Consider the following 23,711-nt stretch of genomic DNA (forward strand, 5'->3'; position numbering starts at 1 on the left):
GGAACCCTTGGTGCACGCAGCCCAGCGTACAAGAGAACACTTGGCCGACACCCCACACACAGCTGGCACAGCCACAAGGGTAAAATCCAGACAGGAAAGCGAGGCCAGAGGAGACGTGTAAACACCAGGCAACTCAGTCACGTACTGAGGTGATGGGCTGCCCGCTTGTCTGAGTGGGCTCCCCCTTCCCCATCGAGGGAGGGTGGGGGTGCTAACAAGCGGATGCCAATTGGACGACGCTAGTTGGTTTGCAGTTTTCCAGTAGGCATTCAGAACTCCAGGGACTGATGACACCAAACTAATATGGCATATGTCAGTTTGGATAGCATCAGGGAGCCGACGGGGCTCCATACAGAACTCCTTAGCAGAAAGGACCAAGAACCACAAAGAGATGAAAGGCATCCAAGGGCACTCCTCGGGTTTCCCCTCAACCCCGGAAGCCTGCCACAAAGGTTGAAAAGCAGAGCCAAAGTCTTTGCCTGAGACAGAAATGTGTCCTTCCAAGGAGAAAGCTTAGGGCAAGGGGGTGGTTGTGAAGGCAAGCAGACAAACTCTGGGAATACCGGAAAGCTCAACTTCCTCCACCATCAACATGGATAAGACCCCAAGACCTTGAGCCCCTGACCCCAGCTCCAAAACCCTCAGATGCTTCGGAGCTGGAACCAGGGGAAGTGGAAGGAGAAGGTTCATTCAGAAGCTGAATGAACCAAATCTGCAGGGAAAGAAAGATGAGGTGTGGATTTGGTTCAGGTGGAGGTCACCAACACCTCTAATTCTAGGTCTCTAAATACCATCAAGACCAACTCCAGGGCATCCAGTCCATCAATATGCCACGAATGCCAAATACAAGCAAATCTAGCTTACAAAGCGGCAGCTGCCAGAAATGCCCCCAACTGGGAGGTGGAATCCATCAAAGCAAGGAACCAGTCAAAGATGTTACCGACTCACCAGGCAGCATGGTAGGAGAGAAAGAATGATCATCATCCAGTAGTAAGGATGATGAACACCCCTCGAACTCACTCAGGAGAGCAGGCTTGATGGGCTGAACCATACAGATCAGGTCACACACATGCAGGAGATTCCCAGGGTCTGAAGGTTGGTAACAAAGCAAACACACCAGGCACCTGGGCCACTCGCCAAAATAACAGACACCAATCACAGCCAAAACTACAAGACTACAAACATCAACCATTATGTGCTGTATAAACAAGCACACACAAATTTTAGTGTGCCCCAACATAACCAGAATGCGAACCGGCCAAGAGCCCAAACAGAAGAATCAAGGATATTTGAATAACAAATCAAGGATATTTGATATTTGAACATCCCCAACCTAGTGGTCAGGTCTCTCAAAGACAAAATCCTAAACATACCAGAGAAGGGAATTCTGACTATGCAAGAGCAGCATTAGCCAGCACACAGGAAAGAAAACCTTGAGTGCATGAAGCTTGAAATGCCAAAATAGCCAAGTTCAAACAAGCCAGAACCAAAACAAGCATGTGAAGCATCCACTAACAAAAGTTTCCCGCAGGACAACAGAGTCCAAGAATGGTCGGCTCTTGGGGGGGGGGGAGGGGGGGTTGCCTGTGATCTGAATAACGGGAGGCACAACAAGCTGTAGCAGTAGAAAGAGCATCAGCAACAGAAGTGAGGTGGAGAGTTAACTGAGGGTTGCAACTGGGCCATCTGGTGGCAGTAATTGGTACTAATGAGTTTCAAGCTAGCTTGAGTGAATCCATTGTTTTGTGTAAATCATTTGCATTGTTGTTTGGCAGTTTTGAGGCTTAATTTTCTGTGAACCCTCCAGTTGTCTGTAAAGTTTTGCTGACTTTCTGAAGGCTTCTTCCGGTGGGGTGCCAGATTGTCACCCACTTCCTGAGCCTCTGTGAAGGGGGGGGGGCCAGGTCTGGCTCTGGTCCCCAGTAGGCTAAACAGAACTTCTGAGACTGATGTGACTCTAGTATATATCAATCTCGGCAAGATATCTTTAGGAAGCCACCAGAGGATTCCCTCCAGAAAATAAATATAGCACTTGGAAGGGATATGATGACAAAGATCTGGAATAGGATGGAGTGAAGGAAGGATACCCAACCATTTGGTCTGATGGGGACTCAACGCAATAACCAGTCCAAGAATTGCGTGCCTATGGTTAATTATTAACCCTGAATTGCATATACCTAGGATAATGCATAATATCCTAGGATATTTTAAGTACTTTGCAACAGTACATGGTGTTTCTAATCGGCATCTGAAGCCTTCGGTAAATACCTGCCATCCTGCAATGCATCCTCCGAATTGACAGTACGGTTTAATACTAAGTGTAATAAGTACAATTTGTGACTGCTTGGAAAAGTACATAATTACACTTACTTGTGCCGTTACATTTACCGCCCCATATATTCTCCTCGTTTTCTGTTAAAACACTAAGAATTTTAGGATGAAGTTTTCATGTTCGATTCTAGATACACAAGTTTTAAATATAAAGAATTTATTTTTCAGTTTTATTAAACAATAGAGATTTTATACACAATTTGAAAATATCCTGAGTTACTTTATAATTTATTGAAAGACTTTAGTTGTTTTATTAGTTTTATAAAATTATAATATCAATATAGCTATAGGTTAAGTACTAATTGTAATTAAGAAGCAATAAAATGCTTGTCCTCATACACTAAGAAGGTTAGGTTAGGTTGTAGTTTTCGATTGAGCTTTTCAGGTAAACTCAAATACAGTATTCACAATATTTTGGTGCATTTCTGGCGATTATTTGACAGTACGGTTTAATACCAAGTGTAATAAGTACAATTCCTGACTGCTAGAAATAGTACATAATTACACTTACTTGTGCCGTTACATTTACCTCCCCGTATTCGGAGGATGGGCTGCATACTGAAAAGTGACTTGATATTTTTTCTATACTTAGGGTATGGTTTTAACAATATATATATATATATATAGGATGACAAAAACTCTTATTTTGAATACTATTTTCCTGTGTACATACAGATAATCCCTGCAGTAATCCTTATTCAATGCAAGGGTTAAGGTCTCATAAGCGCTGATGTATAGTGTATACCAAGTGATCCAACAACAGATCAACACAGGTGTGGACCAATTCATACATTTGCTTACATCCACATAACGTAAGTTTGTACATTATGCCTCGGTGTACCCTCATGCCATTCTTGAGTTCACACCCGTTCTCTCTCTCAGACTGACACAAATACAAGCTTATTGTCCCAGAATCTGCAGACTCTAATAACTATATTCACATAGAGAACATTTCCCACTGACACAGTTGGACTCAAAATTTGCACAATAATGTGAAACTTCCTTTTATTCAATAATTGAACTAAAAAAAGCTGCCTTCTGTGTGTATGATGAATATACTGTATTCAAATATATAATGCAAATTTAAATTTTGTCTGTTATTAATCTACTTAGTATTATATCATTTGAATATGAACAGTGGATAATCTCAATATAAATGTTGTACAAAAATCACTTGTATTATACAATGATAAAAATGCAGTACTCACTACAAAATATTTTAGCCAGTGCACTGCCTTGCTTTTCTGTAAGACTGCTTCCTGGAAGAATACCCCTTTTTGATCTTTGGTTGCCTTCTTTATAGTAGAGGACTGCAACACGGTAACCCCCTCCTCTCAGTCTGTTACTCTGGAAAAAAAAAAAAAAAAAAATCAAGCATAGTTCTCCATGTCCTTGGATTAACCAGGTACACTCGCTACTGACTAAACCATGACGAGCTAAAAGTATCTCAACGAGAAGAGGAGCCTGTGGAAGGTGGCCCCAAGCCCCAAAGGCAGTACTTACAGGGCACCTAGGGAAGGCAGCCCTAGGCGCATGCAGCCCGAGTACTGAAGGTAACTCCTGGCTCTCGCACCCACAGAAAACAAACACCACACACGAAGCACAGTGCTGTAGCGACACTGGAGCCAGAGCACACGACCTTCGCCTATAGCATCAGCCTCAAGAACTGAGGTGTGGGTAGCCAGGGTGAAGGGTCTGGGGCTCCCCCCTTTTCCCCTCCTGGGGGGGGGGGGGGGGAGAGAGCTGCGCAGACAGCAGGGCGGGGACGTGTGACGTCACACTAGTTTGCTTGTTTTCTGTTGGAGAGTTAGTTCTATCCACTAATTCGGCTTTTGGTAGCAATTTTAACCAGAATATGGGTTTGTTTTGGTGCGCTTACATTGCTGGGTGCCTGATCCAGTCAATGGCAGACATAGAATGCTTCCAACTACACGGGGGTTTCTATAGTCCATTGCTCACCTTGCCTCTCTGAGGGGGGCCCGGTTCTGGCCGTGGTCCCCAGTAGGCCTAAGAACTCCATACACATGACTGATGCCAAAGTCTGATATTAGCATCATATTAGCATATTAGCAGTCTGATATTATTAGGGAGCCGACGGGGCTCTCCTCAGAAAAAACTGGAGCCAAAGCACACAACCGAGCCGATAGCATCAGCCTTAAGAACTGGGGTGTGGATTGCCGCACGGTAGGTCTGGTGCTGCCCCTTCCCCCTCCCGGGGAGGGAGGGACTGCACAGACAGCGGTGCGACGACAGATGACATCATACTAGTTTGCTCGTTTTTGTTTGGGGAGTTCTATCCACTCGTTCGGCTTTTGATTGCAATTTTCACCAGAATAGGGGTTTGTTTTGGGATGCCTACCTTTCTGGGTGCCTAACCCGGTTGATGGCAGACATAGAATGCTTCCAATTACACAGGGGTTTCTATAGGCCATTGCTCCCCTTGCCTCTCTAGAGGGGGCCAGGTTCTGGCTCGTGGTCTCCAGTAGGCCCATAAGAACTCCATACATATGACTGATGCCAAAGTCTGACATTAGCATATCAGCCTAGTAAGCTCCGGGGAGCCATAGGGGCTCCCCCCCAGAAAAGGGGAAGAAAATCTAAGAGCCAAGGCTCAAGACGATTCCAAAAATTTGGACGAGCACCACTTGTCAGCACGCAAGGCGAGAAGCGAAGAACAGACACTGCCTCCCTCAGAAACGGCGCACACAACTTCACCAAAGCAGCCTGCACCCAAGCTGCTGAAGCAAGCCTACCGGACCCTGGCCCGGAACCCAGCTCCTCCACACCCAGCACGAGCCAGTCCAAAGACAGCTCCAGCAGGGAAAAGAAACAAGACTGAAGCTAAGTGCCCATGGGCGCACAAATCCTCGGCCACCAGGGTTGCCAAAAGGGAGGGAACCTGCACGTGAAGCCGCACCTGGCCGACATCATAAGGAAGGACGGGGGCAAACAAGCACGCCTTGAGGTGCTCCAAATCATCCCCCAGGAAAACCTGAATGACCGTAGGCAACTCTCGCCATTCAAGTGCTTAGTCCGACAGGATGAATGCCAAGCCCTCCACGAAGAAAAAACAGTCTGCCAGCCAGGAAGACTCTGGTACCTTGTAATGCACCCAATAAGGAAAAGAGGAGCCAAACTCAAAAAGAAGAAGGCTTCAATATCGAGGCGTAATCCAGGTCTTGCAGGCGGTAAGCCGCAAGGGGCCTCCCACACCTTCCTCGGTGGGATGTGGAAAGTCAAAAACCTTCAGAAAGAGGAAACCGAGAAACCCAAGGGAACTCAGAACCGAACCTGGGGAGCAGTCGAACTCATAACAAAATCGTACAGGGAGGGGGATAGGAAAACCCCTCCCCCGGTCGGCCGAGCCAGGAGCACGCTGGACTTGTGATCCTGTGGTCCTGGGTTTGATCCCAGGCGCCGGCGAGAAACAATGGGCAGAGTTTCTTTCACCCTATGCCCCTGTTACCTAGCAGTAAATAGGTACCTTGGTGTTAGTCAGCTGTCACGGGCTGCTTCCTGGGGGTGGAGGCCTGGTCGAGGACCGGGCCGCGGGGACACTAAAAATCCTTTAAATCCTCTCAAGATGACCTCAAGATGACCTCAAGAAGATAACCCCTGTAACAACAAGCCCCGCATCAAGGGGTACCAAACACCCAAGCAGGGACCAGTGGGGCCCAGGCCCCCCCAGGTCAACTCCTCCCCAGCCCCGGTATCCTCCATGTCAAGACCCAAAGCCGAGCCGTCCTCCAAACCCTTTGCCTTTGGAGAAAAAGCAGAGTCCACCGGAAAAGCAGGGATGAAGGGGGGGCCCGCTGGCAGGCCCAAAAGCTCCAGCAGGAGGACTAGGCTCAAATGCCTCCGCCGCCAATCCGGAAGGGGCAATCCCCGAAGTTGCCCGAGTCTCACTACCAGTATAATTCAACGGGGCAGCTGTGGAGCATCCAGAAAGGCAACCAACCTCGCACGTTGCTGCAACTTAAACCATGCATGCAACGCTAAAGCTGCCTGCACCCAAATATCAGTCTCGGTGGACTGGGTGAGTTGGAGTAGACACTCGATTATCTGGGATTTGAACATCCGTAAAACGCCCTTATACGGACAAAATTGTGACCGGATAAAGTTCTCAATATCCGGCCAAAATGTCCATGGGAGCCAGATAAAAAATTGGAGAGGTTTAACTTGCGGCCGTTCAGCCTCATGGTGTAGGAGGGGGTAGGGTGGGTGGGTGGTGACTGGAGAGAGGGAGGGAGGGAGGGAGTTGGTTGGTCAGGGAGGGAGGGAGGGAGGGAGGGAGTTGGTCAGGAAGGGAGGGAGGGAGGGAATTGGTCAGGAAGGGAGGGAGGGAGGGAGTTGGTCAGGAAGGGAGGGAGGGAGTTGGTCAGGAAGGGAGGGAGGGAGGGAGTGAGTTGGTCATGGAGGAAGGAAGAACTGTTGTGTGTGTATGTGACTGCATTAAGCCTAACAAAGGGGGATGGCATTGGGGGTGTTGCAAAAATTATATTGTTTTCTTATTGCTGTGGAGATCTAGTTACGAATATTAATTAAATAACACTATAATAGTTGAATAGTACAGTATTTGGTTTGCTATTTATTCATTTAAATATTGACAATAAAATAAAATGGGATTGGTCAGAACTTAAGGTACATATGTTAAAGTCATCATACAGAGTGTCAACACCCACGTGTCGACACATGGGGCCTCGTAGCCTGGTGGATAGCGTGCAGGACTCTTAATTCTGTGGCGCGGGTTCGATTCCCGCACGAGGCAGAAACAAATGGGCAAAGTTTCTTTCACCCTAAGTGCCCCTGTTACCTAGCAGTAAATAGGTACCTGGGAGTTAGTCAGCTGTCACGGGCTGCTTCCTGGGGGGTGTGTGTGTGTGGTGTGGAAAAAAAAAAAAAAAAAAAACCAGCGTTGAATGTAATGAAACGCCATTTTCTGGGTGAGCCCCGGAGGCTCCCTGGAGCTTATCGGGCTAATGTGTGTTATGTTAGACCGGGACATTAGCTAAGGAGTTCAGACCTACCAGGGACCAGCGCCAGAACCTGGCCCCTTCAGAGAGGTTTCAGGGAGCAATGGCCCTGGAAAACCCCATATGGTTGGGGGTTTTCCTTATCTGCCATCGACCGGGGTTAGGCACCCAGAAAGGTAGGCGTAACAAAACAAACCCCACATGGTAAGAAACTACAACAAAAACCGAACAGAGAGGTAGAAAACTCCCTACAATCCCAAGGAAACAAGCAAACAAGCAAACATCACACTTTACTGCCGCGCCGATCGTCCGCGCAGCCCTCCCCACCCCGGGAGGGGGAGGGGGGAGCCCCGGACCTACCGCGCCGGCTGCCAAGCTCCAGTTCGGAAGCTAAGCTTCAACCAACGCGAAAAAACCGCCGACCGGTGGGAGGGAGGGTTTCCAGGGAGCCTCCGGGGCTCACCCAGAAAATGGCGTTTCATTACATTCAACGCTGGTTTTCTGTGGGGAGCCCCTACGGCTCCCTGGAGCTTCATACCCAAAGAGAAGGAAAAGAAAGGGCTAACCCGGGAGGCGGCCGCCACAAACTCTGCAACGCAAAGCCAAGACAACCGGTCGCAAACCTGCGACCCAAGGCAACAAGAACGCCCAAGAACAGACGCACATATGGATGGGCGGCCAAAAACCTGTGCGACCCACAATTCCCTGCGCCCGAAATGAGCCCGAGACGTCACCAACACAGCAGCAATTGCTGCAAACGTCTGAACAGCACGGGCGCAAAGACAGACCGCAGTAAGAAGGAAAACACTGCGGACGACCCGGGAGACCCGAGCCCTGAAAACAGGGAACGAAGGAACCGGATCAACCACAGCGCATCCCCCGGCACGGTACGCCAGCAACAGCAAAAAGCACAACTGGACAACACAGGACGCACCCCCCGGCCAAACCAAACAAGTACCAATACCCCAAGAACCCCTCCGGAAAGCAGCCGTCTCGACCGTCGCCAGGACAGAGAAAGGCTGCACACCAATAAAGCTACCACCAGTACCAAAGAGGAGGAAACTGAGACCGAAGGGGCTACCACAAACTGAGGGGAAGAGAAGAAGGCACCCTGAACAAGGACCAGGATGGCTCAGGCGACTCATGAGCAGGCCGGAGGGGAAACAAAACGCGAGAAGACGTAATAAACGTCATACAGTCTCCAAGACGAAGCTCGCAGGTGGGACACCGTCAACAAAGCCACCTGAACACCATAGAGATGGCGATACCTGCGTCAAAATACCAGACGCGAAGAGCCAAAGAGAAGGCCGAACCAGTCACGGACAGGACCGATTCGGCCTGCTGAAAGAGGCGAAGCCTCAGGAAAAACGCCCCGGGTACGGACACCTATCAAGCAGCGTCTGAAAAGAAGGCCGGGCCGGCCACAGTGGAACCATAAGGACTGTTCTCGTGGGAATGGGCTGCAACTGAGCCAGAACCCGAAGCAACAGCTGGACCGGGAGAAGAGGTACAGGTACCCCCCACCTCGACCAGGCCTGCCGAAAGCCTCCACCGTGAAGTCCTCGCAGGTGGGAAGGGCGCCACAAAACGGGCGACGCCTAGACCACGCCGACCCGAAGACGTCCATGGCCAGGAGTCCATAAGCCCAACAGAGCCAACAAAACGAATCGGCGACGACTGGCCAACCCACGAAGAGGAATGAACCGAGACAGCTGTCCACCAGGACGCAGGACACACCCCGGACACGAACCACATGGTTAACCAAACCCCCTGTGGTTCCGGCAAGAACCACCAGAGAACAGTCCAAACAGAGCTGAATGGTAGAGTACCTAGTGACCCAAACCCTCCGAAGCGCAAACCAGACAGCCATGAACACCTGAACCGGGCTGTGAGCCCGACGGAAAGACAGACTCCATCGACCTCGGCCGACCTGGTGAGCACTGGTCACAAAGCCCCAGCCGAGAGACGACCCGTCCGTGAACACATCGAGCGAAGGCTCGGGGAGCCGCCAAGGCACGGAACCCCGAAAACCCCAAAGAGGAAGCTGGTGACGCAGCACCAACACCAGATCCCCCAGAGGAACCCAAGGAATGCAAGAGGCGGAAGTGGAGTCTCCGTAGGAACCAACCGACGCCGGAGCCAAACCCGACTCCGCGGGCAGACAAGCACGCCGAAGTGCAAACTCCCGCACAACCGCCCAAGCAACCGCTGAGCAACCCGGGACCCCCTCCTGAACAGCCAAAGGCGGGACCACAGCCACAGTAACACTTCTGGAGGGAAGACAATGAGGGGCCCAAGAGCCTGAAACAAGGCCCAGGTCCGAACCCGGGACGGAAACAGAAGGTAAAACCTCCAGATCACCAGGAAACCAAACCCAGCGATCTGGAAAGAACCATCCCCTGGCGAGCAGACAAGCGGACTGACTGGGAGCCCACTCCAGCCAGTCATCGAGGTAGGCCAGACACCGAATCTCAGACGCAGACAGGGCACTAAGATCCGGTAAAGATGCAAAGAGTATACAAAGTGCCCTTCACAAAATAGGGAATGCAATAAAAACAGCAAACCTGAAGCCCCACCACCAAAGCATTGTATGACAAACATATGAAGACATTATGACATATGACAATCATTATATGACAATATGACAAATATAATCAACGCATTATATGACAAAGAGTGCTGGGAAGACGGGACACCACGAGAGTAGCTCTCATCCTGTAACTACACTTAGGTAAGTACACATAGGTAATTACCAACCGTGCTAGCCCCAGAAAAACTGGAGAGGAACGTGCCAAGAAGTGACCTGGAGGTCCAGGTCCACCATCCATGCACCCGGCCCTAACAGAATCCGAACAGGAGACAACAGTCCTCCGAGCAGGGCAGAGGATCCAGGGCGCAGACGGAAGTAGTCCAGAAGAACTGCAGACTGGAAAAGCTCATGACTGCAAAGAGCAGACGGGAAGCCCAGAAGGATGGGGCGGACCGACCACGCCCCACGCACCCACGAAGAAGAAATGACGAAGCGCAGGGAAGAAGCCCACCCCGCCAGCTCTGAACCCCCCCCCAAGGGGGAGAAGCCGTCCTCCGACGCCAGCAGAGGCCGGAAGACAACCCAAAGCGCCCACCAACAGCGGGACCAAGCGAGAGGCAACAGAGCGAGCTGCTCCCCCAGCGCCCAGTCAACAGAGAAGGGAACAGAACCCCTTCAGAAAGAAAAAGTACACTACCGAAGTCATGAGGAGAGACTACGGGAATGAAACCACACTTCGCTGGAAGAGGAAGTGAGGGGAGACCTGATCACCACATACAAGATACCCAAGGGTTGAGAAGGATAACTCAACCCAACAATCGACAGGGTTGAGAAGGACAGGCTATGTAACACAAGGGGCACACGCACTAGGGGACACAGGTGGAAACTGAGTACCCAAAAGAGCCACAGATAGAATTAAAGTTTTTTTTTTTTTTTTTTTTTTTTTTTTTTCCCCCCCCGAGTGTCAGAATGGGAACGGGAAGGCACTAAGAAGTAATGTGGCGACTCCTCACACAAGTAACGAGGCTGACCCCCATACAATGTCACATGTAGACATGACAGAGCCCAAGAGGCACAGGAACCGAAACACCTGTTGACGGACGGTTGAGAGGCAGGACCAAGGAGCCAGAGCTCAACCCCCACAAGCACAACTAGGTGAGGACATATATTGTAAAAGCACAAGCCGCCGACTAGTGGCAAAGAGCACTACGCCGGCCAGGCAAAGAAGGCACAAAACTGCATCAAAAGGCCCACCTCGACAGCAAAACCACAAAGTCCCAGCACAACCACAACATGTGCCAAGACCCAAAAAGCTCAGTCTGCAAGCCAGGAAGACCCCGGAACCCCAAAAGGCAGAACCGGGTCACACGAGGAAACAAAGTCCCCTGAACCCACAAAAGGGGGCCCAAGAGGAAGAAACCTCCAGAACGAAACCAAGGAACCCAAAGGAACCCAGAATCGAACCAGGGGGAGCCCAAACCACCACATTTGCCGGCGGAGAACACCACTAAAAGGCAAAGCACAGACCCCAGCAGAACGCCCTGAGAAAACGGTCCCAACAGACCGAAAACCGAGGGGCAAGGTGTGGGAGCAAGCATACCAGCCAGGGGCACTGAGCCTAAACCCAGAGGCTCAGACCCAAAATCAACACCCAAACGTTCCCAGAGGAACAGGCAACGGCAAGAAAACACCAGAAAAACAAAGAAACGACAACAGGAGAACAAAAACCCTGCAAAGTTTTTGAAAACTCACCAGAGACGCTCGCTCGCACACCCAGACGCATGTAAACAAACCGCAACGCCGCCCTGGTGGCCACGCCGGGAAACCGGCAGACGAAAATGGCCGCCAGCAGGGGCTGTGACTGACGCTTAATACACAAAAACACGCCAGCAAATGTGGGAAGCTAGCAGTCTGGAAGGGCGAAAAACGACGCCCAACAGCAGAAAAACCCCTGAAGGGGCAAAACCGCCCCAGAACTGCTAGCAGGCAACCCCCACAGCCCCGGGAACCAACAACAGAGGCCCCGGGGCAGAGCCGTCCTCCAAGCCCTCCGCCCTTAAAGAAAAGCAAGAGCCCATGGGAAAGGCAACAAGAAAGGGCCGCTGGTAAGACCCAGAAGCCTTGGCAGGAGGCACAGGCTCAAACCTCCGTCCCCAACCCGAACGGGGCATCCCCCGAAAACCGCCCGAGTCTCTGCCGCAACTGAACCCCGCCCCGACCCCGAAACCCGCAGACGGTCCGGAGCCGGGAACATGGAGAGAAAGGGGCGAGCAGCACCTAACCAAACGGGGCGGCCACGGGGCATTCGAGTGGGAAACCAACCTAGCATGTTGCAGCAACCTAACCTAGCTTGCAACACGGATGCCGCCTGTACTCTGAACAGTAATAACATCAGGAGAGTACTGGAGAACAAGCAGAGAAACACTCGCAAGACTCCGGGTCAAGGTGTCAGTGACCCAACAGGCAGCATGACGGAGGTAAAAATGGCGACTGTCACCCGGAGACAAGGGAACAGCAACCAACGATCCCGTTCAAGACGGGTTGGAACCCGGAAGACACATTCAATGGTCCCCCGAGCCCAGACAGGGGTTTCCAGGGCCCGTAGGGTAACAACTACGGGAAGCCCGGGCAAGGTGTTGCTAACCGGTTAAGAAACCCAAACAAAACAAGAGGGTAGATTATAGCACTGAAAACCCCTGAGACGTGTACAAGCACGGGGGCCTAGCAGAGGGCCGCCAAACACTACCAGTGGAACTATAACCACCTTAGGCAGACCCCCACCAGGCAAGAAAATGAAAAACAAAAGAAAAACCCCGCAAAAGTACACCGTCTCCAGAGGCAACAGAAACCGGCCGCCGCTTAGGTGGCAGGCTGCGCAACACCTTGACGCCCTAACCAGCACAATACCAATCCCTACCCAGGGCCAAACAAGGGCCCCAAGCCCCAGCTGGCCCCAAGGGCGAGGCAAATGCCGAGCAGCAAGAACCTCTACGGGAATGGTTCCCGAACGCCCCAGGGAAGATAACCCTGTAACGCAAGGGCAGTACTCACAGGGCGCTTAGGGAAGTCAGCCACTAAGCACATGCAGCCCCGGCACTGATGAAGTACTCCTGGCCACCGCACACCACAACACACGGCAGTGAACGCCACACAAGGCAAACACCGCCTAGGAAACTGAGGCCAGAGAAGCGTCAATCCCGGTTGACATTAGCGAACGAACTGGAGCTTGGCAGCCGGCGCGGTAGGTCCGGGGCTCCCCCCTCCCCCTCCCGGGGTGGGGAGGGCTGCGCGGACGATCGGCGCGGCAGTAAAGTGTGATGTTTGCTTGTTTGCTTGTTTCCTTGGGATTGTAGGGAGTTTTCTACCTCTCTGTTCGGTTTTTGTTGTAGTTTCTTACCATGTGGGGTTTGTTTTGTTACGCCTACCTTTCTGGGTGCCTAACCCCGGTCGATGGCAGATAAGGAAAACCCCCAACCATATGGGGTTTTCCAGGGCCATTGCTCCCTGAAACCTCTCTGAAGGGGCCAGGTTCTGGCGCTGGTCCCTGGTAGGTCTGAACTCCTTAGCTAATGTCCCGGTCTAACATAACACACATTAGCCCGATAAGCTCCAGGGAGCCGTAGGGGCTCCCCACAGAAAAGGTAGTAAACAGTTGATTGACAGTTGAGAGGCGGGCGGAAAGAGCAAAAAAGCTCAACCCCCGCAAAAACACAACTAGTAAACACATGTGGAGGGTAGATGGGAAGGCTGGCGTGGGGGGGGGAGGGGGGAAGGGGGGGGACCAGGCAGGAGATCACATGTGTCATCTGTCTGTTCCAGTCTCACCAACTCATCCACCTGTTCACCCACTTCCCTGCCCACCCACCTGTTTACCCACCTGCCTGCCTGCACGCACACTTACCCACCTGTTCACCCACTTCCCTGCCCACCCACCTGCCTGCCTGCACACCCACCTGCCAATCCACCCAGCCACCTGTTCATCCACCTGCCAATCCACCCAGCCACCTGTTCATCCACCTGCCTGATAGCCCACCCACCTGAATGCTCGCCCACCCACCCACCTGAATACTCGCCCACCCACCCACCTGCCTGCTCACCCCACCCACCCACCTGTTCACCTACTTCCCTGTTTACCCACCTACCTGCCAATCCACCCACCCACCTGTTTACCAACCTGCCTGCTCGCCCACCCACCTATTCACCCACCCACCAACCTATTCACCCACCTGCCTGCTCGAACCTGTTCACCCACCAAGCCCATCTGCCTGCCATCCACTCATCCAAAACCCACTTGCCTGAACCCACCTATGACTGCCTGCCTACCAACCCGCCTGCCTACCAACCCACCTGCCTGCCTAACCACTTTCCCTGCCCACCTACCAGCTAGGTTACTAACCACCCACCCAGCCCCACACTAATTAGTGTGTGACAATTCAAATCACGAGTGTGGTATAAAAATTGTTGGAAATGGTCCCTTTTGAACTCAGAGGTGAAAAAGTACTATTATCTGGAACAAGTGATTATCCGGCTGGGGATCCTTCCCATATAGTCCGGATAATCGAGTGGAGACAGTACAAGCAAAGAACACCACTTGCAGGACTCCGGGTCATAGGTGTCACTGACCCCAATAGGCAGCAGGGCAGAGGCAGACGGCGAATGTCACCCTGAGACAGGGGGACAGAGCAACCTTCAAACTCGCACAAAGCGAGGTGGGACTCAGAGGTCTCTTATATTGGACCACTGAGCCCCAATGGGGGTTTCCAGGGCCCTTAATCTGACTGCTAAGGGAAGCCCTCAAGGTAATGCTAACCGGTTATTCCAGAACTACAAAGCAAACAATCTAAAAGCTGAACCCCTGCAACATGTGCAAGCAGGGAAACCTAATGGAGAGCCACCAAAAACCTACTAGTGGTCCTACCACCACACCTGGCAGACTCCTGCCAGGCAAAACAAAACAAAAACAAAAGAAAACCCCCACAAAAGCACAACATCGCCAAGTGAACAGAACCGGTTACTATGCGTATATCAGACAGCTGCACAGTACCTCGCACCCCAGCCAGCGACGAAACTACCTCCTGCCCAAGGGAAAACAGGAGTAAGAACCTCCCCAGCTGAACCCCCAAGGACGGGCAATCACCGAGCAGCGACAGAACCACACGGAGGTAGCTGCTCCTGAATGGTTCATGGAAGATAACCCTGAAGCCACATAGGCAGTACTTACGGAGCACCTAGGGAAGGTAGCCTTAGGTGCATGCAGCCCCAGTACTCTTGTGTTACTCCTGGCTCACACACCACCAATACAGAGCAACAACACCGCACTGCACAAAGAGTGGAGCCAGAGTGATCTACCGTTCGCCATCACAACAGCCTTTAAACTGGAGAGAATTGCCGGCGTGGAGGTCTGGGACCCCCCATCCCCCCTCCCAGAGAGGAGGGGGGGGGTTGCGCAGACGGATGCGTGGGGGGTTGTGGTGACGTCATGTTTGTTTCCCGGTTTTTGATTGGGGAGTTCTGTTTGCTTTTTCGCTTTCGGTTTGCAATTTTTTGGCCAGCAGTAGTTTGTTTTGAAATTCCTACCTTTCTGGGTGCCTGATCTGGTAGATGGCAGACAAAGACTGCTTTCAGTTACACAGGGGTGTCTTGAGGCCATTGCTCCTCGTGCCTCTCTTGAGGTGGCCAGGTTCCGGCTCTGGTCCCCGGTAGGCTTAGAACTGTTGACTGTTAACTTGTTAACTGAACTTGTTAACTTAGAACGATTGACTGTTGCCACAGTCTAATATACACACATCAGTCTGATATAGATCTGGGGAGCCGAAGGGGCTCTCCACAGAAAACAGCGTTGAATGTAATGAAACTCCATTTTCTGGGTGAGCCCTGGAGGCTTGCTGGAGCTATCGGGCTATTGTGTGATATATTAGACCGGGGCATTAGTCTATGGAGTCTATGAAGCGAACAAATCTATCACGAGGGCCAAAAGAGCCAAAACCTTGGCGCTGGAGGAGAGCATGAAGCACCCCGACCCGACCCCCAGAGGCCAATGCCAACAAGAAAAGAGCCTCAGAAAACAATTCAGAACTGAAGGAGCCACAACAAACCGAGGAGAAGAAAAGAGAGCACCCAATCCAAGAACCAGGACGGCTCAAGCGGCACAAGAGCAGGCCGGGAGGTGAACCCTGCCAGAGACAGCTTGCGAAGGGGTGCAGAGGGAACACCAAAACCGAAGCAACCCAGAACAACTCCGCCAGCGCCACACGAGACAAGGCGACAATATGTGGCAAGATGACGGCCCTGAACCTCCACAAGAGAAGGACAAGACCACGCCAACAAAATGCAGCAAACCTACAAAGGGACAAAATGAAAAAGAAGGACCGCCAAAAAACCCACACCGTCGCCGAGACGAAGCACGCAGGTGGGACACCATCAACAAAGCAACCTGAACACCAACAGATGGTGAGAGACTCGAGGCAGAGTCTCGAGCACACAATACCGAGTAAGGTATGAGGAGAACAAACCAGGACATGAACAGCACGAAAACAAAAATGCACTGCCCAAAAGAGAACACAAACCCAGCCTGAAACTCACCACCTCCCGGCCCAACGAAAAGAAACTGCATGGGCAGGAGAGGCAGAACGGAAGTGACATCCACCTGCATACAGGGCAACCCAGAAACTGGAAGTGCCAAACAAGGAGAAGATAAACACTCAGGACCATAACCAAATACAGGTGTGGTGCAAAATCAGGGAATTGAACGTGGATGAAGTCCAACCTAGCATTAGTAGAGCCAAAAAGCACATACTAAAACACACAATGTATCAAATTTACTCAGTTTCTATGATCGAGCAACAGAGATATTACAGGAAAGAGATGGTTGAGTTGACTGCATCTATCTGGACCTAAAAAAGGCTTTCGACAGAGTTCCACATAAGAGCTTGTTCTGGAAACTGGAAAATATTGGAAAGGTGACAGATAAGCTTCTAGCATGGATGAAAAAATTTCCGACTGATAGAAAAATGAGGGCAGTGATCAGAGGCAATGTATCAGACTGGAGAAATGTCACAAGTGGAGTACCACAGGGTTCAGTTCTTGCACCAGTGATGTTTATTGTCTACATAAATGATCTACCCGTTAGTATACAGAATTATATGAACATGTTTGCTGATGATGCTAAGATAATAGGAAGGATAAGAAACTTGGATGATTGTCATGCCCTTCAAGATGACCTGGACAAAATAAGTATATGGAACACCACTTGGCAAATGGAATTTAATTTTAATAAATGCCATGTTATGGAATGTGGAATAGGAGAACATAGACCCCACACAACCTATATATTATGTGAGAAATCTTTAAAGAATTCTGATAAAGAAAGAGATCTAGGGGTGGTTCTAAATAGAAAACTATCACCTGAGGGCCACACAAAGAATATTGTGCGAGGAGCCTATGCCACGCTTTCTAACTTCAGAATTGCTTTTAAATACATGGATGGCGATATACTAAAGAAATTGTTCACGACTTTTGTTAGGCCAAAGCTAGAATATGCAGCTGTTGTGTGGTGCCCATATCTTAAGAAGCACATCAACAAACTGGAAAAGGTGCAAAGACATGCTACTAAGTGGCTCCCAGAATTGAAGGGCAAGAGCTACGAGGAGAGGTTAGAGGCATTATATATGCCAAAACTAGAAGACAGAAGAAAAAGAGGTGATATGATCACTACATACAAAATCGTAACAGGAATTGATAAAATCGATAGGGAAGATTTCCTGAGACCTGGAACTTTAAGAACAAGGTCATAGATTTAAACTAGCTAAACACAAATGCCGAAGAAATATAAGAAAATTCACTTTCGCAAACAGAGTGGTAGACGGTTGGAACAAGTTAGGTGAGAAGGTGGTGGAGGCCAAGACCGTCAGTAGTTTCAAAGCGTTATATGACAAAGAGTGCTGGGAAGACGGGACACCACGAGCGTAGCTCTCATCCTGTAACTACACTTGGGTAATTACACTTAGGTAATTACAATAATGTGTAGGAGAGGAGAAAAACAGAAAAATGCAAGAAAAAGACCAGAAAGACATTCCAAGCTCCAGCAGCTAGGGACAAGAGTGTAGAAGGAAGATGAGGAATGAAGACAGGCAGCAATCGGGAACAAAAGGGACATGACCTACTACACACAGAGAATCCAATGTATATGGAAGGGCTCAGCCAGGCACTGCACAACGGTCAAGGAATGAGTGTCCATGATTAGACCTCGAAAGACAGGGCCGTGCCCCACCGGCCCCGTTAACAAATAACACAGACGAACAAGGAAGGCCACAGGAAAAAGCACGTAATGGGCCTAGAAAGAAGACGAGAGAGATATCAAATAATATACACCTGGAAGATACTGGAGGGCCAAGTACCAAATCTACACAATAAAATAACGTACTGGAGTGAACGATATGGAAGAAAATGCAGAATAGAACCAGTGAAGAGCAGAGGTGCCATAGGCACAATCAGAGAACACTGTATAAACATCAGAGGTCCGCGGTTGTTCAACGTCCTCCCAGCAAGCATGAGAAATATTGCCGGAACAACCGTGGACATCATCAAGATGAAACTAGATTTATTCCTCCAAGGAGTGCCAGACCAACCGGGCTGTGGTGGGTGTGTGGGCCTGCGGGCCGCTCCAAGCAACAGCCTAGTGGACCAAACTCTCACAAGTCAAGCCTGGCCTCGGGCCGGGCTTGGGGAGTAGAAGAACTCCCAGAACCCCATCAACCAGGTAATCAACCAGGTAATCAACCAGGTAATCAACCAGGGCCAAACAAAACACCACAACTAATCCCCAACACTCATCCAAAAACCATGAACCAGCGCCTGACTGAAAGAGGTAGCCGACTGCATAAACTCACCTGCAGAGCATAGGCACTAACGTGTCACGACTCATCAGAGCCGAGAATATTCTGGGGGCACCGCTAGTGGAATAAGGCCAGAGCCGCACGTGCAGAAGAGCAAGGAAGGGTGGAATGTGGCGCCCCACACCCGTAGGTAGAGAAAAACTAGGCATCCTTCTCATATTGGTAATCCAGAACACCCCCAGTATCTACGGGGCTTGGATTGGAGAGATAAGAGGAGCGAGAGAGGCAAAGCACCCAAGAAAACAAGGACGCGGAACACCAACACCTGTGTACACCGTCCATAAATAAAAACTCCCACGGCGCATACGCAGGACACATGAGGTCCAAACCGCACAACCCACCCGGCGGGGATGGCTCCAACTATGAGAATTTAAGGAATATTAGCAGTGTCAAGACAGAACACGGAGAGAAGATATAATTACAAAAGAACAAGACTACCGAAAACCAAGAAGAAGTACGGAAGAGGACCAACGAGTCCTAGAAAGGACTGGAGGAAGTCTCATCAGAAGACGACAAACGTTGCAATAATACGGGAAGAATTGAAGACCTTCCCGAACCTTCGAGATCTGACAGAAGCAAGCACAAAATCATGAAGGCTCATAAAGGCACAGTCGCACCTGAGACCAAATGGCATGCAGAACCCCGATACGAGGGGAACATGACCTCGACATTACGGAGAAGTCCTATCCCAGAGAAGAAGGGTGAGAAAACAGAGAAGAGGACCCACCAACAGGACGGAACCGACGGACCCAAAGGGACAAGGAACCGAACCCGGAGAGGGCCCGATGCCCAACAACTCGTACGCAAAGGGGGGAAAGAAAAAAAACCCACTCCCCGTAACCGCAAGCTCCACTCAGAGGGTAGAGAGCCCTGGCGGGGTCCAACGGGATCCAATGGGAGCCAAGGGACCATAAGTCAGCCCTTCCCCAGCCCCGGGAACCTCTACAGCAGGACCCGGCAGCCGAGCCGTCCCCCCAAAGCCCCAGCCTCACAAGAAAAAGCTGAGCCAGCTGGATAAATACAGTGGTACCTCTGTTTAAGATTTTAATCCGTTCCTGGAGACAGCTCGTATTTCGAAAACTCGTATTCCGAAGCTAATTTCCCCATAAGAAATAATGGGAAATGAATTAATCCGTTCCCGACTACCCAAAAACCTCACTTCAAACTAAATTTTATACCTAATTCATCTAAATAAACCTACAAAACTATGTTCAAGTTATTACTTACCCTTGCTGATGAATGCTGTTGGTGTATGGAAGATGGTGAGGAGGAGGGAGGAAGAGGTGTTACTGTTTGGAAGGGGGAGTCCCCTTCCATTATAACATCAGGCAGTGAGGACTTCACTGGTGTGCACACACTGGCACGTTTTGCCTGCATACCACTAAGACTCGCTTGTCTTACTAAGAATCTGTCTAAAAACACTTGTTTTTCCCTACATTTTAACACTTGTCTGTAGTAAGACATCACATTGTCATTTAAAAGGTCAATGCAACGGCCTGCTACAGCTTTATCTGGGCGAGTTTTTTCAACAAAACTTTGCAGTTCTTCCCATAATTCACACATTTTTCTTAATGAAGAAGGGACATCCTCTACTAACAACTATTTTCTTAGTTTGAACCTTACCACTGGCTTTCTTGGGGCCCATGGCGAGATATATAATAACTTTTATGCTCAAATGACCAAAAATCCGACAAAAAACTATAAATCCTTGTGGCGAATTCAGGCGGGATAGTCACTGGGCGCAAGGTACTGGTAAACTGAGGCGCGATTGCCGTGCCACCACGTGCTAGTCGGCCTGTACGCGTATAACTATCTACGGGCTCACCATAGCCCGTGTTACTTGGAACTTTTTGTTCCAGGTAGCAAATCTTTAACAACAACAAACAACTGTACGCGTATCAACAAACTCGTGTTCCGAAGTAACCCTCGCCTTCAGAGGCACATTTTCCGAGCAAATCCTGCTCATATTCCGAAAAACTCGTATTCCGAGGTACCACTGTACTAAGGAATTGGGTCTTTTTTCGATCGCTGGGAACAGATTAAATTAAAAAACCAAGGTAACATTGTACAAGGAGGTTTCCTTAGGCCATTGCTCCTTGCGCCTCTCTGAGGGGGTAAGGTTTTGGCTCGTGGTCCCCAGTAGGCAGAACTCCATCGACTGAAGCCCCAGACTAATACTGTATAGCGAATATCCAATAGCTCCAAGGAGCAAAAAGGGGCTCCCCACTGAAATAATATATTATTTAATATGTTAGTCTCCATTACACTTCCACAAATATTCCTAGTAAATTATTGTATTTTTGTGTACATTACATTTTACCTGGGAAATTATACCACATATTCAATATAATGTTCAGTGTTTACTAATGAATATGGTTTGGTCCCCCATTGTCGGGGACAGTAAACCTGTTCAGTTTATCGAGGTCTCCCTAGAACAATTGCTGTATGCAATCCACAATAGTTGCCTTACTCCCAGGTACCTATTTACAGCTAGGTAAAAAGAAACCATGCCCAAACATCCCACTTCTATCATGGAAATCTTACTCGGGACCTATCAGTTGTGACTTCACTGTACTGACCACTGCTCTATACAGTACTTTTGTGGAATTAAAGTTATTATTTCTGTTAGAGTAATTATATGTAAGTACATTATGTAGGTAAATAATGATATTGTAAACAGAATAAATTATATTACAGTACATGTTTCTGAAGAGTAGCAAATGACCGGGTGAGCGTGTTGTTCTTGGCAGCTTTCTTCCCCATCACCAGCTGATGGGCCTCCTTTTTCTTGTCAACTTCCAGTTTTTCCTTAAGAAAGCTGTGTCCACAAGCACAGACATGAATTCGAACATGAACGGCAGTCATGCACTGTGGACACATCCTCTTGAATTTGCCTTTCAGATCTAAAAGAAAGCAGAACATTTGATTAAATCTGTCAAATGTTACAAATTCACTTTATAATGAATGTTAAATACTTTCTGAGCAAGCACAATACTGCAATGGCTCAAACTTGAGGCTCTTATTCCCAGTGGGGGGTTCAGAGTCACCCCCACACATGCCAGAAAAATATTAGAAAGTTTTCTTTTGTAAACAGAGTGGTAGATGGTTGGAACAAGCTAAGTGAGAAGGTAGTGGAGGCCAAAACTGTCAGTAGTTTCAAAGCGTTACATGACAAGGAGTACTGGGAAGACGGGACACAACAAGCATAGCTCTCATCATTTAACTACACTTAGGTAATTACACACACTGCTACATCAGAGGAGCTTAAGGATATTTCTAGTGCCTAAGTATTGTATTAAAGGTTGATGACTATGAGTGGTGTCCCAAGATATTTAAATGTGTGGTGAATTTGAAAAATAGGTGATATAAAACAAATGTTCCGGGGAGAGTGAAAAATCCAGAGTTGAATGTAATGAAACACCATTTGCGGTGTGATTCCTTCCCGAGTTTTGGACAAGGAACTCGGCAGTCATCCTATAGGCTCATCCAGAAAATGGGTGGTAGGAAGGGGTAGGGGGTAGCAGGCAGCCCACCATTCTAGTTCTTGAATGATGAAAACCACTGACCAGATAGAGGGAAGGTGTCAGGGAGCCTCCAGGCTCACTAAGAAAATGGCATTTCATTATATTCAACGCTGTTTTCTGTTGGGAGCCCCGTCGGCTCCCTGAAGCTAACTACCCAAAGATAAGTAAAAGGAGGGACTTACCCGAGAGGCGGCAGCACCACAGGTCTCAAGACGAGGAAGAGAGAGACAGCCACAATAGGTGCCCCAAAGCCACACACGGCCGGGAAGGAACCTGAATGTTCACATGATACCTCGCAGCCAAGACCCTGTTCAACCTCCAACCCCCACCCCACCCCCCCCCGTGCCTGAATGTCGACTCAAGACATGTTGCTAAAAACCGCAGCGAGACCAGCACACAGTACAGTGGTACCTTTGTTCACGATCGTAATCCGTTCCCAGACACATCATCATCCAAAAATTTGTCAACCAATGAATTTAGCCATAAGAAATAATGTAAACTCCACACCCCCAAAAATATTAACTTAAAAATACATTTTATACAGAATACTACTCATATTTTTCCCACAAAAAACAATCAGGTATAAATATAAACAATACATAAAATAAGTGAACATTTAACTGCACTGAAGACTCTTTGTTGGTGTATGGGAGACAGTGAGAAGGGAGGGAGGAGCGGTGTTGGTGCATAGGGAGGGTGAGGAAGAAGAGGGGGAGGGGGAGGCGAGACCGCCCCTGCTCGCGCATTCATATCTGCATCACTGGTTCCAATTTTCCTTTCAAACATTTCACTGCCTCTGTTATGTGGCAGCCAGTCAGAACCAGTCACTTACAGTCACAAGTCAGTCATGCATTTCAAGCATTCACAGTTGTTGTAGCAACCAGTTAGGCATTTACAGTCATTCAGCCATTTACAGTCAATCAGGCTTTCACAGTCAGTAAACAACCTGAGTTTAATAATCAGGCAGCAGTCTCAGGCAGTGAACCTCCGATCCACCAGTTGGTAGGAAGGAAGTATTCTGTATTAATAAGATCCAGATGTGGTTGGGAGGGTACAGCTGGGGGAGGGGGCAGTGAGGGGGTGAAGGTGGTGGGGAGGGTCCAGTGGCGGTATGGTGATAGAGGGGAGGGGGCTGTGTGGGGGGGGGGGGAAATGGAGGTAGCGGGGAGGGTCCAGTGATGGGATGGGGGTAGCAGGGAGGATGCAGTGTGGGGGATGGAGGTTCTCTCCACCATCTATCCAATCCCCCTCCTCCATCCAGTTCCCCTACCACTCATCCATCTACTTACCCCCCTCATCCATCTATCCAGTCCCCCTTCACCATCCATCCATCCATGCCATTCCCCCACCATCCATCCATCCATCCATCCAGTCCCGGCACCATCCATCCAGTCCCAGCACCATCCATCCAGTCCCCCTTCACCATACCTTGAGGTTACCTTGAGGTGCTTCCGGGACT

At 49.6% G+C, this 23,711-nt stretch overlaps 1 protein-coding gene across 4 annotated transcripts in view; it reads right to left on the reverse strand.

The window, feature by feature from the left end:
* Positions 1–23,711, reverse strand: part of LOC123761013 (uncharacterized) — an 89,797-nt gene that overhangs the window by 50,826 nt on the left and 15,260 nt on the right. For all 4 annotated transcript variants that reach the window (XR_011231096.1, XR_011231097.1, XM_069339326.1 and 1 more), the window contains exons 2-3: positions 21,429–21,631; positions 3,540–3,678 (exon numbers count right to left, since the gene is read on the reverse strand). Coding sequence is in view for 2 of the 4 variants with exons in the window: in XM_069339324.1 (XP_069195425.1) it covers positions 3,540–3,678; positions 21,429–21,631 (342 nt within the window). In the remaining 2 variants the exon portion in view is untranslated. The remainder of the gene's footprint in view (positions 1–3,539; positions 3,679–21,428; positions 21,632–23,711) is intronic.

The sequence above is a fragment of the Procambarus clarkii genome, chromosome 41 (genome assembly GCF_040958095.1).
Source record: "Procambarus clarkii isolate CNS0578487 chromosome 41, FALCON_Pclarkii_2.0, whole genome shotgun sequence".
Lineage (NCBI taxonomy): Eukaryota > Metazoa > Arthropoda > Malacostraca > Decapoda > Cambaridae > Procambarus > Procambarus clarkii.